Source organism: Bicyclus anynana, chromosome 19 (assembly GCF_947172395.1).
Source record: "Bicyclus anynana chromosome 19, ilBicAnyn1.1, whole genome shotgun sequence".
NCBI classification, from domain to species: Eukaryota; Metazoa; Arthropoda; class Insecta; order Lepidoptera; family Nymphalidae; genus Bicyclus; species Bicyclus anynana.
In genome coordinates this window covers 2,536,901-2,551,480 of record NC_069101.1, presented here as the reverse complement: position 1 = coordinate 2,551,480, position 14,580 = coordinate 2,536,901, and the positions used below count along the sequence as shown (strand labels likewise).

The following is a 14,580-nucleotide window of genomic DNA, read 5'->3' as shown; positions in this document are numbered from 1 at the left end:
TTCGGTTAAAGTCCTTATTGGTCAAACAAAAATGAATTAAAATATCCAATTAGGGATTTTTTTATAGATCTAATAAAGCTTTCACACTGCAACTGTGGGGTTGCCAGATATTAACAGGTAAGTAAATATAATAAATTGTGTATGGTATAATTTCAGGCGTTAAAAATGAAGAAACACGAAGAGCTCGAGACGCCGACGTTTACAACGTCCATCCCTATCGACTTCAATGACCTGAACAATTCCGACCAGTAACGCGACAAGCGAAAACCGAACCTCGGTACAATAGGCTTTAAGTTGAATTTTAATTGTTATTTGCCAATAGTGTTAGAGCTACTGAGAACTACAAACTTTTGGTCTATGAATATAACCCCATAGACATAACTTGTGATGTCAAGTCTGTGGTCTATGGGGGTATATTACTTGCCACGTTTCCAGTTGGATCCGCCTATTTGATTCACAGTACCGAGGATCCTTATGTTTATATTTCACATGTTTTTGTGATAATGACCTTTTCCTACAAAACTGCTCTGTTTTGACAGTGGGCTATTATTTTTTACGTCGTACCTACGTTGTATTGCTTTTTTTTTTGTTTTCTGAAACCTGATAAATCTATAGTCTTAAAATCAAAAAAATACATTCTGACAAAAGACTTTGAGGGTACTTTGGCAAATCTTTTACCGTATAACCATATCTCAATATACTTTAATTTAATGTATATTATTATTTCACTTTATATATGTAATGGCTATTATGACAGAATCCTATTTTTAAAGCATTTTTATTTTTATAAATAATATAATAATCATGATGTCCAATTTAACAGTACAAGGGATCCTTGCAAATGGAATAAGTACATGTATGACGTAACTAAAAGATGGTCCCAATACTGCAGTTGCAAAAACACCTATTTTTGTAATTTTGTATGATTTTGGATGTTGTATTAATTAATCTAAAAGATTGATTGGTCTGGTGCAATCGAAATTATGTTTTAACTATAAGTAAATGGTATTGTTACACTTGTAGGTGGGTATTATGAAACTAACTTAGTGGTAATGACTGACTGATCGTACATTTCTTGTATTTTGTTACCGTTTCGGGTACAGATGGAAAGTTTAAAATGAAGACATTAAATGAAATATTAATAATTACTTGTAAATCATGCGCAATTTATTAGCGCGTCTTATATGTGGGAAGAAAAAAAAGGGAGGTTCGATTAGGCAACACTATGCATATGCTATTAGAGCCGTGATAGCCCAGTGGATATGACCTCTGCTTCCGATTACGGAGGGTGTAGGTTTGAATCTGATCCGGAGCATGCACTTCCAACTTTTATGTGCATTTTAAGAACTTAAATATCACGATAAACGGTGAAGGAAAAACATCGTGAGGAAACCTGCATACCTGTGAATTTTCTCAATTCTCTGTGTGTGCGAGGTCTGCCAATCCGTATTGGGCCAGAGTGGTTGACCATTGGCCTAACTCCTCTCATTTTTAGAGGAGATTCGAGCTCAGCAGTGAATATGGGTTGGTAACAATGATGCATATGCTATGCATACTTTTGTGACAGCAAACCAGGGCTGACATGGCTGATATGTTGGTGGTTCCATATAAAAAATAATGTATGTCGACATCTGCATAAATTTTAGATAACACATCTCATTTACTTATATTCAATTTAAGTTTGGACAAACACACTGCACAAACTAATGTGCCGCTTTTCAATTTATAGATACATACATAATTTTTGGCCGATCTTCATTCCTATATATATCATCGAAAATAATGTTCGGTCAGTCGTTACATGTTCGTGGCATTTAGTAAGTCCTTTAGATGAAAGTCTGAATCTTTACACGTGTCTGTCATCCTTTATTGTTAGTTGTTGCGAGAATTGATGGTTGCCATTATTGGTAAGTTATATTACAATAACCTATAAATAATTTATCGTTTTTTTTTTCATTAAAGAAAGAATGTTTTTTTTTTAGTTATTACTAACATTTGAAATATCACATTTGAGACTTACACTGGTTGTAGTGTATATTATTTATACTTAAACGCAATTGTATTGTAACTAAATATATAAAATATTGGACTTAGTGCTATCCTTTTTACTATATCCTAATTGGAAAAGGACAACATTAATTTTAAATTCTTTCAATTTAGTTTTGCAATTGTTATTATTGTTTCTAAAAAAAAACTGTTACATCTTAGATTTAGTGTAGGTTTGTGTTCAAACACAACGAATAATGAATATTCGGACATTTTTATTATATTATATTCATAATACACATATTCTTTATTATATTATATTCCTCCTGATTAATAAATATGTTGTTCAAAATTTTGTAGACAATTAAAAAATTGGTTAATTTATATGTTTAGATATGTCATCAGACATCATCTGATTTGTCATCAGCAAATATTGCATTATTAAACAATTAATTATAAATACCATTGAATACCATTCATATTAGCATTTTGTTTGTAGCAACAACTACTTATTAACTTGATATTTATTATTATATATTATGTACAACATATTGTGTACTCTTGCCTGCTTCCGAGTTACCTACGCGTACTATGAGTACTTATTATTTTTTACATTTTACAAATTAAAACTTGATAATCAAGTTTAACAATGTACTTGACCCTAGAAACATGCTTTAAAATAGACCACCTGAAAATCCAGTTTTTCATTGGTTTTGTTATACTGAGGCCATATTCATGGGATTTGTAAGTGTGATTTCTTTTAGTTTTTAAATTAAAGGCTGCAAATGTCTGACAAAATTGTGTACATCAAATATTTGAAAATGGTAAAGGACAAGAAAAATTTCAATCCATTTTGTTGTTTAGTTTAATTTTCCTACAATCTGCATAATATGTTTTTCCATAAAATGTTAAAACTCATTATTCCAATAATTCTGTATGTGTATGTAGTCACAAGTAGAAACATAAAATGCATGAAATTTGGCATATCATACAATATTTTATATTCAGTCAAGGGATTTTACAGCATCTCCAAGAATAATTAAAGTCTATATTTGCATAGCGTATTTCAGTTAGGATGGACACAGCAAATTTCTTTTTTTTTTTTAAATAATCTATTACACTCTGAAAGTCTGGCCACAGTGTTACAAACAGTTTATTTTGTGAATCATTTATTTATTATTTATAGTACACAATAGACAAGGGCGAGAGACATAAACGTGTCAATTGGACAATGTATAAAATATTAATATTAGATTTAATGTTAAATGTTAAGGAATAAACCTGGATAAATATTATTATTTTTTTATTTGTGTTTCATTTTTTTCATTTTCCTTTTGTTCCTTTACTTATTTAAGTACCTTTATGTTTATGAGTCAGTGCACAGTATGGAAAAGTCCATAATGTAACCTACTAACAGTTGAAATATATTTACACAAAGTAGATGGTTTAGATTTGTATTGCCTTAATTGTATAGTTTATGTAGAAAAATATGCATTTTTATTTTTAGGACATTTAATAATGCATTGTTCAAAATACAGGCAAGTCTCAAAGACAATGCTCAATTTATTATGATTCATGAATATTTATGCCCTTGATTTGCATATTTTGCATAATAATTAACTAATGTGAATATGTCTTGATTATAATATAAATGATAATAAAATCAAACTATGCTTGTAATACTAATTAGCTTTTATACTTTCAAATAAACTTTATACAAACATAAAAATGTTTTTTTTTTTAACAGAAATATACTATGTATGATAGATAAAACAAAATAAAAGTAACAAATAAATGGATACCTAGACTTATATCTACACATATAATAAAAGAGTAAGTGTTCATTTACAGCTGCTACCGAAGACTGCAGTCTACTCTCGGCGGCGATCGTCGGCGGTCGTCGACTGCAGTCGACTGCCGTTGACTGCCGCCGAGACGTCGTTGACAGCAATCGACTGCCGCCGAGACGTTGCCGACTGCGGTCGTTGTTAGAGTTGCCGCTCGTGTAAATGAACCCTAACAGGTCAAATGCTGTACATTGAAAATATTTCGAAAATTCAGATGTAGAGCATTATATTAGCAATACTGATGCCAAAAATATTGTCTGTCTGTCTGTCCATATTTTGGTTGACTGGCCAACACGCTAAAACTACCAAATGAATTCAAATGAAACTTAGCATAATTTGAAACTTATAATAAGTTTTCAAATTATGCTATGAATGCTTTTTGTTGCAAAAATAAAATCAGAAGGGATTGAAAAAATTAAAATAAAATTATTTAGAGCTATGCAAAAGTCTTATAACAATGTAAAATAGTGGTGACTTCCTCATAGGTAAAACAGATCACCAATAACTTAAATAACATAAACACAAATATTTGTATTTTAAACACTTAAAAGGATTATCATAATCCTTAGTCACACAAAAATAATAGCTAAAACTGGCTTAGTTAAATAGATTTTCTTATAATTTTATAAATTACTTGACTGTAGTAATTAAGCAAATTTGAGGATTGTTTCATTAAGATATTATGACCCAAATAGATAAATTCAACATAGACAAAGTTGAGAGGCTCTCGTTAAGAACTGACTACCCTGAATCATAAAATAACCACTTATTTAACAATTATCTTGTTCCTCATCCAATTGTTCTTATATACATCCTTAGGTAATAAACAGCTCAAAAATACATGTGTCATATATGCTGTGACACCCCAAATTTTAAACTCATTAATAACAAACACGGGAAGTATATAACCATTCTTAAATTGGGTATAGAACTGATTGTTACTATCACACAGCATGTCTAAAGGAGCTGCAAATGCTTCGCTCACCTCATTTCTGTTTACACACAAATCTGACTCTTGTAGGTCTCGAATGAAACCTATTACAGGCGATATCATTATTTTGTTTTTCCTACCGGGTACTGCCTCGCCACAACCCCAAATTTCAACTCTTTTTGGTGATAAACCTATTTCTTCTTTAGTCTCTCGTAAAGCGGTTTCGATAGGCGACTCGCTCTTGTCGGTTTTTCCACCAGGGAATGAGATGTTACCACTGTCACTTCTCAAATTTGTGGCTCTCACAGTGTATAATAATGAAATTCGCTCGTTCACATTGCATAGAGGAATTAAAACTGCAGCGGTTGCAGATGGTTTTCCTGTTCTATTCAACGAAGGCACACGAAACTTCTTCAAATTCGACATACATCTTTCACGTGATGCAGATGAAATAATGTATTGTAGACCAAACGCTGCTGTATTCATAATTTTCATAATATATGAAAATATGCTATATGCGAAATATTGCATTAAGTTCTAGACTTTTCTATAAATATTATATAATATTATGTAGGCACTATTTACCGGTAATTTGTCTTTGTATTAAAATATCCTTGGAATAATGCTAATTTTAATTTGTAATTTAAGAGCTTGAAGCTTCCCAAAAATAAATTTTGTTTTGTTTACAATTTAATTTACAGGTCAACGTCAAAGTCAAACTCGGAACTTTTCACGAACTTTTTGACGTTGACGTGTATCAAAACTCAAACCACAGATCTTTAGTAAAAAAATCAAAACTTCAACCACAGAAAACATTTCAACTTCAAATGTCCCTTCAAATCGCGTCGCCGTAATTTTCAAGGAATTGAAACAGTGCTATCTATTGGCACTACTACAAAACTGTTTCAATTTCATAAAAAAGTTAACGCTTTATTAACAGTATGAAAATATTGAAAACTCCCACGAGCTTAGATCATTAATAACCGTTATTAATGGTCTAAGCCCACGAGGCACACAGGAGGCCCTGTCTATTTATTCCAACTCCCAAATCAATAAAAAAGAGGTCAGTAATTTTGGTCTTTGTGGCGGGAAAATAGCGGCGCCAATTTTGAGTTTCGTTATTTTTTTTAATTTAAAAGTTTCTTACATGTGCTAATGTGTATGCGTTAAAGATACTTATTGTAAGGCCTACTTCTGACTACGTTAGTATTTTAGTCGGGTACGAACGATTTTTGGCGGTAAATCCAAAAAACGAGAGAAAAAAAAGCGTTCAGAATTGAAAACGAAAAATAAAGAAGTACGAAGGTTTATTAAAATGTCGTATATTAATTTGATTAGACTACTTTTTTACAATACGATTATTTTTAGCAATATTTGTCAAAATGACGAAAAAGTACATTTTGATTATGCATCGGAGAGCCGTGATAGCCCAGTGGCTCTGCCTTTCCAGTTGTGTGCATTTTAAGAAATTAAATATCACGCGTCTCAAACGGTGAAGGAAAAACATCGTGAGGAAACGTGCATAACAAAGAAATTTTCTTAATTCTCTGCATGTGTGAAGTTTGCCAATCCGCTTTGGGCCAGCGTGGTGGACTATTGGCCTATCCCCTGCCCCCTGCTGAGCTCGAGTTTCCTCTCAGAATGAGTCTAAGACTCGAGCTCAGCAGTGAGCCGAACATGGGTTGATAATGATGATGATGATGAATGATCCTATAAACATAAAGTACAAATTCGAATAAGACGCGTTATGGGCGAAAAGTTTGACGACGAGTGTAAAATACCGAAATCGCACGGCTGATTAATAGTAGATTGTTATACAAGGGGCTAAAAAGACATTATATACGAGGTATTTTTAGGGCCCGAGACGTAAGGCGAGAGCCGCCTAAATAGAAACCGAGTTTATAATGGGTTTAACCCCACGTGTTACACTCTGCTTTTCACTACGATTGCGAGAAAATAAAATAGTTTAGTACAATGTTCAACGATTTATTTTAATTGAAAATTAAATGGACAAACTCTACAATTTTGGATATTAAGGGAGATGCTTTTACCCGGTAACATAATTTCCGACTACTGTGAAGATGAATAATGAATGTGAGGTAAACGTGGGAGATAATAGTTTAAAAAACTCCTTTCGTAAGTAAATCCATTCGTTGTTGTTTTCTCCACTTATTAAATTTTTCGTAGGTATTCGTAGGTATTGTAAGTAAGTATTTAAGTAAATGCGTCTCGACTTTGATGGTAACAGATTGAAAATTTCATCCATCTCCAAATTAAGATTACCATTCTAACTAGATGAAGACAACAATAACAATTATTGTTGAAAAATATGTAAGTTACGGTCACAAATTTACAATGAATTTCTGAAAAAAATCAAGTGTGTATTATTCACGCCAACTGTTTTTTTAAATTAAAAAGCCCCTAGAGGCTAATATGCTTGTTTAGCCCCGCTGTGGAGTGGTAATATGACAGTGTTTTTGAGCAAGAGTAGTGAAAAAACATTTAATATTAGATTTAGACTTAGATACGTAGAGGTGTCAAAGGATTTAGGTTAATCTTTAAACTTACCAATTCTTAATTCAAATTCATTAGTGGAATGGTATTTGGTGCTCATCGAATCCTCATATTTTCCATACACAACACATAGCGTCAGACAATGAATTTCCTTGAGAACTTGTATTATGAAAATAGCTTAAACAAAAACGCTAAATATTATGTAACTTGCATATAAAGGTTATTTAGAATATATTTGAATAATTAAACAATTTAGATATAAATCGTTATTCATATCTGTGCGAAAAACAATCTTGCCTGATATTTGTCTTGCTTATGCTTTTATGTCATCAGTTTGATTCGGTCAGAGTTGCTTGAAACAGCACAAGAGTACGATGTTACAGTTAGGTTGCATCAATAGAAAATTATGTCTCTGTCACCTGAGGTTTTGCTATCAAAGGCATCACGAGAAAAGTGTATTGCAAAATTAAAGGAACTGCCAACTTATACTACAGAGTCGAGTACAAACCTAAAGTACAAGGCAGCAGTTTTGGTGCCTCTATTTGTACAGAATGGTGAAGTTCATATATTGTACACTGTCAGATCTTCTAAGTTGAGAACTTTTAGCGGTCAAGTGGTATTTCCAGGTGGAAAAGTGGAGGGTACTGAAGGCGTTATCGAGACAGCTTTAAGAGAAACCGAAGAAGAAATCGGCATTTCTGCGAATTCTATAGATATATGGTCAGCCATGTCCCCAATGCAAAGTTCACAAAAGGACATGTATATAACCCCAGTAGTCGGATTTATTAAGGACTTGGATATTAAAAAATTACGTCCAAATATTCATGAGGTTGAAGAAATATTTTCAGTGCCTATTTCAGCGTTATGTGATAGAAAAAACCAGGGGTATTTATTATATAAAGGACAACCCTATCCATTATTTACATATGGTAAACACATAATTTGGGGAAACGCAGGTATCGCTACATGTATATTTCTAAATTGTTTCTTACCCAGTGAATTGTATCAATTCGACTTATTGGGAAAAAGCTTCACATATGAAGAGCTTATGCGGTCAAAACTGTAAAAGCACTTTCTGAATACTTACGTCTATACTCGTACTCGTATCTTTTTCTATTTGATTCTTTTATTAAACAGGTCAAATTCTGTAAATTGAAGATATTTTGAAAATATTTGTTGGAGAGCCCTATACAATCGATACTGAAGCCAAAAATGTATTATTTTTTGTATGTCTGTCCGAGTTTTTGTTGACCTGGCATCATGCTAAAATTTAATTTACTTTAAGTATATAAGATATAATGAAGTTTTAATAAAATTGATAAATTAAAAAAAAAATGGGATTTTTTATATTACTAGCGGTCCAGTCAAGCTTCGCTTTGACTTATTCTCTACCCCTTCCCTACCCTACCCCTGCCCTACAGGGTTTTTTTTTTATTCTTTACAAGTTAGCCGTTGACTACAATCTCACCTGATGGTAAGTGATGATTCAGTCTAAGATGGAACTTGTTAGGAGGAGGTTTAAAATCCACGCCCCTTTCGGTTTCTACACGGCATCGTACCGGAACGCTAAATCGCTTGGCGGTACGTCTTTGCCGGTAGGGTGGTAACTAGCCACGGCCGAAGCCTCCCACCAGCCAAACACTAACCCTAACCCAAACCCAAACACTAACACTAACCCTATCCTACCCGTATCCAACCCGATCCCACCCGATTGAAGTAATTTTGAATCTAAAGTAATTGATTTTGGAAATCATACCAAGATATAAATAAAGAGCCTTTTCTAACGGCAGGATTTGTATTATATTTTTGAAATAAAATTTGCTATATTTTTTCAATGTGTATTCTCATTCCCCTCCAACTATTCGGAAAAGACTGTGCTAGGAGTGGGTACGATAATAGACCAACGAGGCGGGGATCGAACCACCACCCCTAGGTGATGAATCCAACCGCTCTTACCGTTGAGCTGTTGAGGCTATATTTAATTCTAACATCAATAGTTTTTGCAGCGCACGCGATGTAAACAATATTTTTAACCGACATCAAAAAGGAGGAGGTTGTCAATTCGTCGGAATCTTTTTTTTTTATGTATGTTCATCAATTACTCGAAGACACCTGAACCGATTTGAATTTTTTTTTCGTTTGAAAGGGTTTACTTTCCAGTTGGTCCCATAGTAATCACGTCAAGCTCTGATGATGGGATCCTGGAGATATCGAGGGGCACTTTCGAATATTATAGAGGCAACTGGTGCGTTTGTCAATGTTTAGGATATGGTGGGTTGATCCTAAATGAAACTCGTACAGTTGTTGTTCACTCTTGTAATTAAATTAATCTTAAATGATATTACACTGAAGTTAATGTACAAGTAGCGCTCAACACAACGATATGCGTTGATATGAAGTACGTGTTTCTTATGAGTATTGCGGTACGACAGGGCAGATACGTGTCGTATCGCTCGCGGTAAGGGTCGTACTGTGTGGTCTAAATGACCGGGAATACTAGCGTCCCTTTTCGTTTCCCGCGCGAGGCTGGCTGTGGGCGGAGCAATGTTGCCAACCGATTCGCGCGCTTTGTAACTGCCGCGGGGCAGCATTGCCAACGTTAGAAATGTAACGTATACGTTCGGAAACCGCCACAACCACCCCCCTACGGAGAATGATAAGTCAATTGAAAAAGAAAATTAAAATTGACTTAGAATTAACATTAACAGCATTAACAAATTTTAATCACTAATTAGTTGTATAAATTACATTAAAACAAAATTTGTGTAAATAAAATTGTATAAAAAAAAAATAAAAAAGTATAAGAGTGTTTACTTAGCGTGATGAATAATGAAATATAATATTAAAAAATGTTACAAAGGGCCTTAAAAATGGTACAGTGTAGGTACGTACAATTAACACAACTAAATACTTATGTCTAAAAGTAATGTTTACAATTAAAACTTAAAATGTAACAAAAATACTTAAGATTTAACAGTAATTTACAAAAAAAAAAATCGTGTAGACATATATAGTTTTAGCTTAAATTATTACAAAAGTGTTAAAACTATATTATAAATCTAAAATTTGTTTAAACCTAACTGTACGACCAGACCGAGTAGTAACAGGCTGCTGGTTACTCAGGGCAGTAGGTTGACCTGAGGGATGGGAAGGTGCAGTTATGGCGGTAGGCTCTATGTCTAAGTCGGATATCGTATAGGCAGGTTTTACCCTATCAATACTCACCGTGACCTTCTTGCCGCCTTTGTCGATGGACACAGTTTTCCCACTCTTGGCCAAAACTCGGTAAGGGCCAGTATATGGTTGTTGTAATGGTTTTCGCACTGCGTCCTCACGCAACATGATGTGCGATGCGTCATCAAGGTCCTTGAAAACGAACGTTGATGGTCTCGCGTGGCGTGAGGCTGGAGTTGGACGAAGATTTGACATTTTAGTCCTTAGGTTATTGACGAAATCGTCAGTTACGATGTCGAAGGAGCTACTAGGTACCAGGAGTTCCCCAGGTAACCGTAGTGGTTCTCCGTACACTAGCTCAGCTGCAGAGCATTTTAAATCCTCTTTGAGGGCGGAGCGGATACCAAGTAAGACTAAAGGTAGAGCCCGGTGCCAAGTATCATTGTGGCACATAAGAGCAGCTTTAAGTTGTCTATGGAAACGCTCGATCATGCCATTTGATTGAGGATGATAACTTGTAGTTCGTATGTGTTTCGTGGCGCCAATGTTCATCAATTTGCTGAACAAGTTTGATTCGAACTGGCGTCCACGATCTGTTGTGACTGTGACGGGCACGCCGAAACGTGATAACCAACCGTCGACGAACCTATCAGCCACTTCTTCAGCGGTTATCGACGACATAGGCCATACTTCGGGCCATCTGGTAAATCTGTCGATCGCTGTTAAACAATACGTGAAACCGTTAGATATCGCTAAAGGACCGATTATATCTAAATGCACGTGTTGAAACCTTGCAGAAGGTGCCTCGAAATTACCAAGAGGAGCGGAGACGTGACGTGTTATCTTGCTGCGTTGGCAAGGTAGGCATTCGCGTGACCATTGACGACAATCTTTGTTAATGCCGGGCCAGACAAAACGTTCGGTTATGAGTTTTAAAGTGGCCCGCGCACCAGGATGACTCAAATTATGTAGTTGGTCGAACGCTGGTCTCCTCTGTTCCACGGGAAGGTATGGTCGAGGTTTACCCGTAGAAACGTCGCACATGATGCTTATATTGGTACCGGGTATAATTGTTGGCACCAATTTGAGCGACGAGTTGTTTATGACACTATTTAGCTCGTCATCCGCCTCCTGAGCTTGAGCTAGGGCAGCGAAGTCTGAATTCAGTGATACAGCCTCGATACGAGACATAGTGTCCGCGACCACATTTTCGCTTCCTTTAACGTGTCTAATATCAGTTGTGAATTGGGAGATAAATGTTAACTGATTTAGTTGCGCTGGGGGTAATTTTTCCCTGCGCTGCTTAAACGCGTAAAGGAGTGGCTTATGGTCTGTATAAATTGTAGTACTTTGCGCTTCCAACAGGTGTCGGAAGTGCTGTACTGCAGAGTATACAGCCAATAACTCCCTGTAATAAGCAGGCCATTGAGACTGAGATGGTGTCAGCTTTTTGCTGAAAAAGGCGAGTGGTTGCCAACCTTGGTCAGTCTCTTGTTGCAGACACGCACCTACGTGTGCGCTTGACGCATCTGTGTACAAGCCTAAGCGCGCACCTTGTATAGGGTGTGCGAGCTTAGTGGCTTGTAATAAGCTGTCTCTGCAAGTGTAGAAGGCTTGCTCTAATTCAGGAGTCCATGGCATCGCTTTTTGTCCTTTAAGTCCAGTAGCTGTAAGGAAATTAATAAGAGGTGCCTGTGAGTCGGCTGCGTTTGGAAGGAATTGACGATAGTAATTTATCATTCCTAAAAACCTTCTTAAACCTTGAGCTGTTTTGGGCAGAGGGAAATCGCGAAGTGCCTGAATTTTCTCGTCAGGAGGGCATATGCCGTCTTTGCTGATGTGATATCCGAGGAATGTTACCTCTGCAGCCCCTAAAACGCACTTAGCCGGGTTAACTACTACACCGTAGTCAGCTAACCTCTGGAAAAGAGTGCGGAGGTGCTTGGCATGTTGTTCAGCATCCTGTGAGAAAATTAAAATATCGTCTATGTAAGGGAAACAAAAGTCCAACCCTCGGACGATTTCGTCCATGAAGCGCTGGAAAGTTTGTCCTGCATTACGTAGGCCGAAAGACATAAATGGAAACTCGAACAAACCGAATGTCGTAATGATAGCCGTTTTACAAACGTCGGTTGGTGCTATCGGAATTTGCTGATAGGCTTTAACTAAATCTAAGGTACTAAATATTTTACATCCAGCTAAATTATGCCCGAAATCACCTATGTGACGGACTGGGTAGCAATCCGAAATGGTCCGAGCGTTAAGCGCTCTATAATCACCACACGGACGGAATGAAGAGTCCTTCTTGAGTGCTAAGTGTAGTGGTGATGACCATGGGCTTTTAGAAGGGCGTGCAGTGCCAGCTTGTACCATATCTGCGAACTCCTTCTGGGCAACCTGTAGCTTTTGTGGAGCAAGACGGCGTGGGCGTGATACCACCGGAGGGCCATCTGTGGTTTTAATATAGTGAACCGTATTATGTTTCACTACACGGTTAATACCTGGAGGCTTCGTGATGGATGGGAACCCAGCAAGGATTTTATGGTACTCCGAATCTCCACTGATAGTCCTCACGCTTGGTTGATAGAAGTTTGATACGGAGGCTGGGACAGTTAGTCCAGTCACACCGCATCGCAGTAAGCGATTGCGACAATCAGGGAGTAAGTTGTAGTAGGCCATGAAATCGGCGCCGATAATTGCTGTATCAACGTCGGCGACAACGAAGTTCCACCTAAAGTCACGGCGGAGGCCAAGATTCAAATTCATCGTTCGGCTGCCATATGTTTTAATAGTGGAACCATTGGCAGCTGATAAATCGAACGATGTTGCGTGTTGTTCCTTGCCAAGAAGCTTCCTTGGTATACAACACAGGTCGGAGCCCGAATCCAGGAGGTATTGCCATTTGGTATTCCTGTCTGTGATGAAAAGGCGGCGACCAGTGTAAACGCAGTCAGATGTCGCCTCTACTGACTGGATTGCTCGTTTCCCGGTGCCGGCGCAGTCCAGGAACAAGGCTGAACGCATTTGGTTGCCTTGGTTTTGAATTTTTTGTGGTACCAACACACAGAGTCTGCTTGAGAAGTAGATGCCCTATTTCTGGACCTAGATCTCGATCGATGCCGTTGCCTCGAATAGTCTGAGATCAGTGTGTCAAACTTTTTAACTAACTCAAGCAGAAGAGTGTTTGTGTCTGGTGTGTTTGTTGGCGCCGCTTGCGATTGGTTATTAGCGGTCACAGCACTGACTGAGATAGGATTTACTTCCATAATGCTGTCCGCTAGTTCTCCAGCTTTATCTAGGCTCACATCCATGTGTGCCTTTAATATTGACTGGACTGTGTGGGGGAGCCGTTGAAGCCATAACTCACGCAGTATTTTCTCGTCTCTGATGGTTCCCGCCAAAGACTTTAAGTGTCTTAGGAATTGAGTGGGTGTTCTATCACCCAATTCTTCTCCTGATAATAGTCTTCGGAGCATTTGCGACTCCGAAGGTGAAAATCGACGGATCATATTTTCTTTGATCCAGTCGTATCTTTGGCCTTTTGGTGGAAGCTCATCAGTCAGGTCTTCCATTTCTGCTGACGTTTTCATATCCATTTGGGCTATCACGTGGTAATATTTAGTGTCGTCAGCAGAAATGTTAGAAATGCTAAATTGTGCCTCAATATGCTTGAACCAAGCTACAGGTCGATTATGCCAGAAGGGTGGAAGTTTAGGTCGCATGGCCTGCACGGTAGGGTTGCTGCTATTAGGGTTACCTATTTGTTCCCTTAATTCGTTGTTTTGTTGAATTAGAGCATTGTTTTGCTCCAGTAATCGGTTGATTTGCTCCTGAACATTGTTTGTGTCGACCATGGTTACAGATTAAAAATAAAAATTAGATATAAAACAACTATATGCTTAACTCTACCACTAATATTATAAGGACCTGTTACTACCGGTTAGTCGTAATAAAAATTAACCATTAAAATTGTAAAACATAAAACGACAAAATTTTAAAAATAATAAACAAGTAAAGTTGGTACAAAAATATTATAGCGGCAAAGGAATGCACACTAAAACAATAAATGCTACGGAAGTGTTCTAAAAATAGACATGTGCTAACTTTCTCTTAGAGTCCGCTATAGGG

General features: G+C 36.7%; 3 protein-coding genes across 5 annotated transcripts in view; 2 read left to right on the top strand and 1 right to left on the bottom strand.

Annotated features, from left to right (window-relative positions):
- Positions 1–3,290, top strand: part of LOC112050847 (chloride intracellular channel exc-4) — a 66,672-nt gene extending 63,382 nt beyond the window's left edge. For all 3 annotated transcript variants that reach the window (XM_052887498.1, XM_024089214.2, XM_052887497.1), the window contains one exon: positions 157–3,290. Coding sequence is in view for 2 of the 3 variants with exons in the window: in XM_024089214.2 (XP_023944982.1) it covers positions 157–252 (96 nt within the window). In the remaining variant the exon portion in view is untranslated. The remainder of the gene's footprint in view (positions 1–156) is intronic.
- A 223-nt stretch (positions 3,291–3,513) lies between these two features.
- LOC112050856 (mitochondrial coenzyme A diphosphatase NUDT8-like) lies at positions 3,514–5,465 on the bottom strand. The gene has a single exon (XM_024089223.2). It carries the CDS (start codon positions 5,293–5,295, stop codon positions 4,600–4,602), a length of 696 nt encoding a protein of 231 aa, XP_023944991.2. The 5' UTR covers positions 5,296–5,465; the 3' UTR covers positions 3,514–4,599.
- Positions 5,466–7,332: 1,867 nt separating this feature from the next.
- LOC112050841 (mitochondrial coenzyme A diphosphatase NUDT8-like) lies at positions 7,333–8,601 on the top strand. Its single transcript, XM_024089203.2, has one exon. It carries the CDS (start codon positions 7,685–7,687, stop codon positions 8,342–8,344), a length of 660 nt encoding a protein of 219 aa, XP_023944971.2. The 5' UTR covers positions 7,333–7,684; the 3' UTR covers positions 8,345–8,601.
- The last annotated feature ends 5,979 nt before the right edge of the window (positions 8,602–14,580 follow it).

Coding starts and splice junctions, on each gene's coding strand:
- LOC112050856 (XM_024089223.2), bottom strand. CDS start 5,295: ATGCAATATTTCGCATATAGCATATTTTCATATATTATGAAAATTATG.
- LOC112050841 (XM_024089203.2), top strand. CDS start 7,685: ATGTCTCTGTCACCTGAGGTTTTGCTATCAAAGGCATCACGAGAAAAG.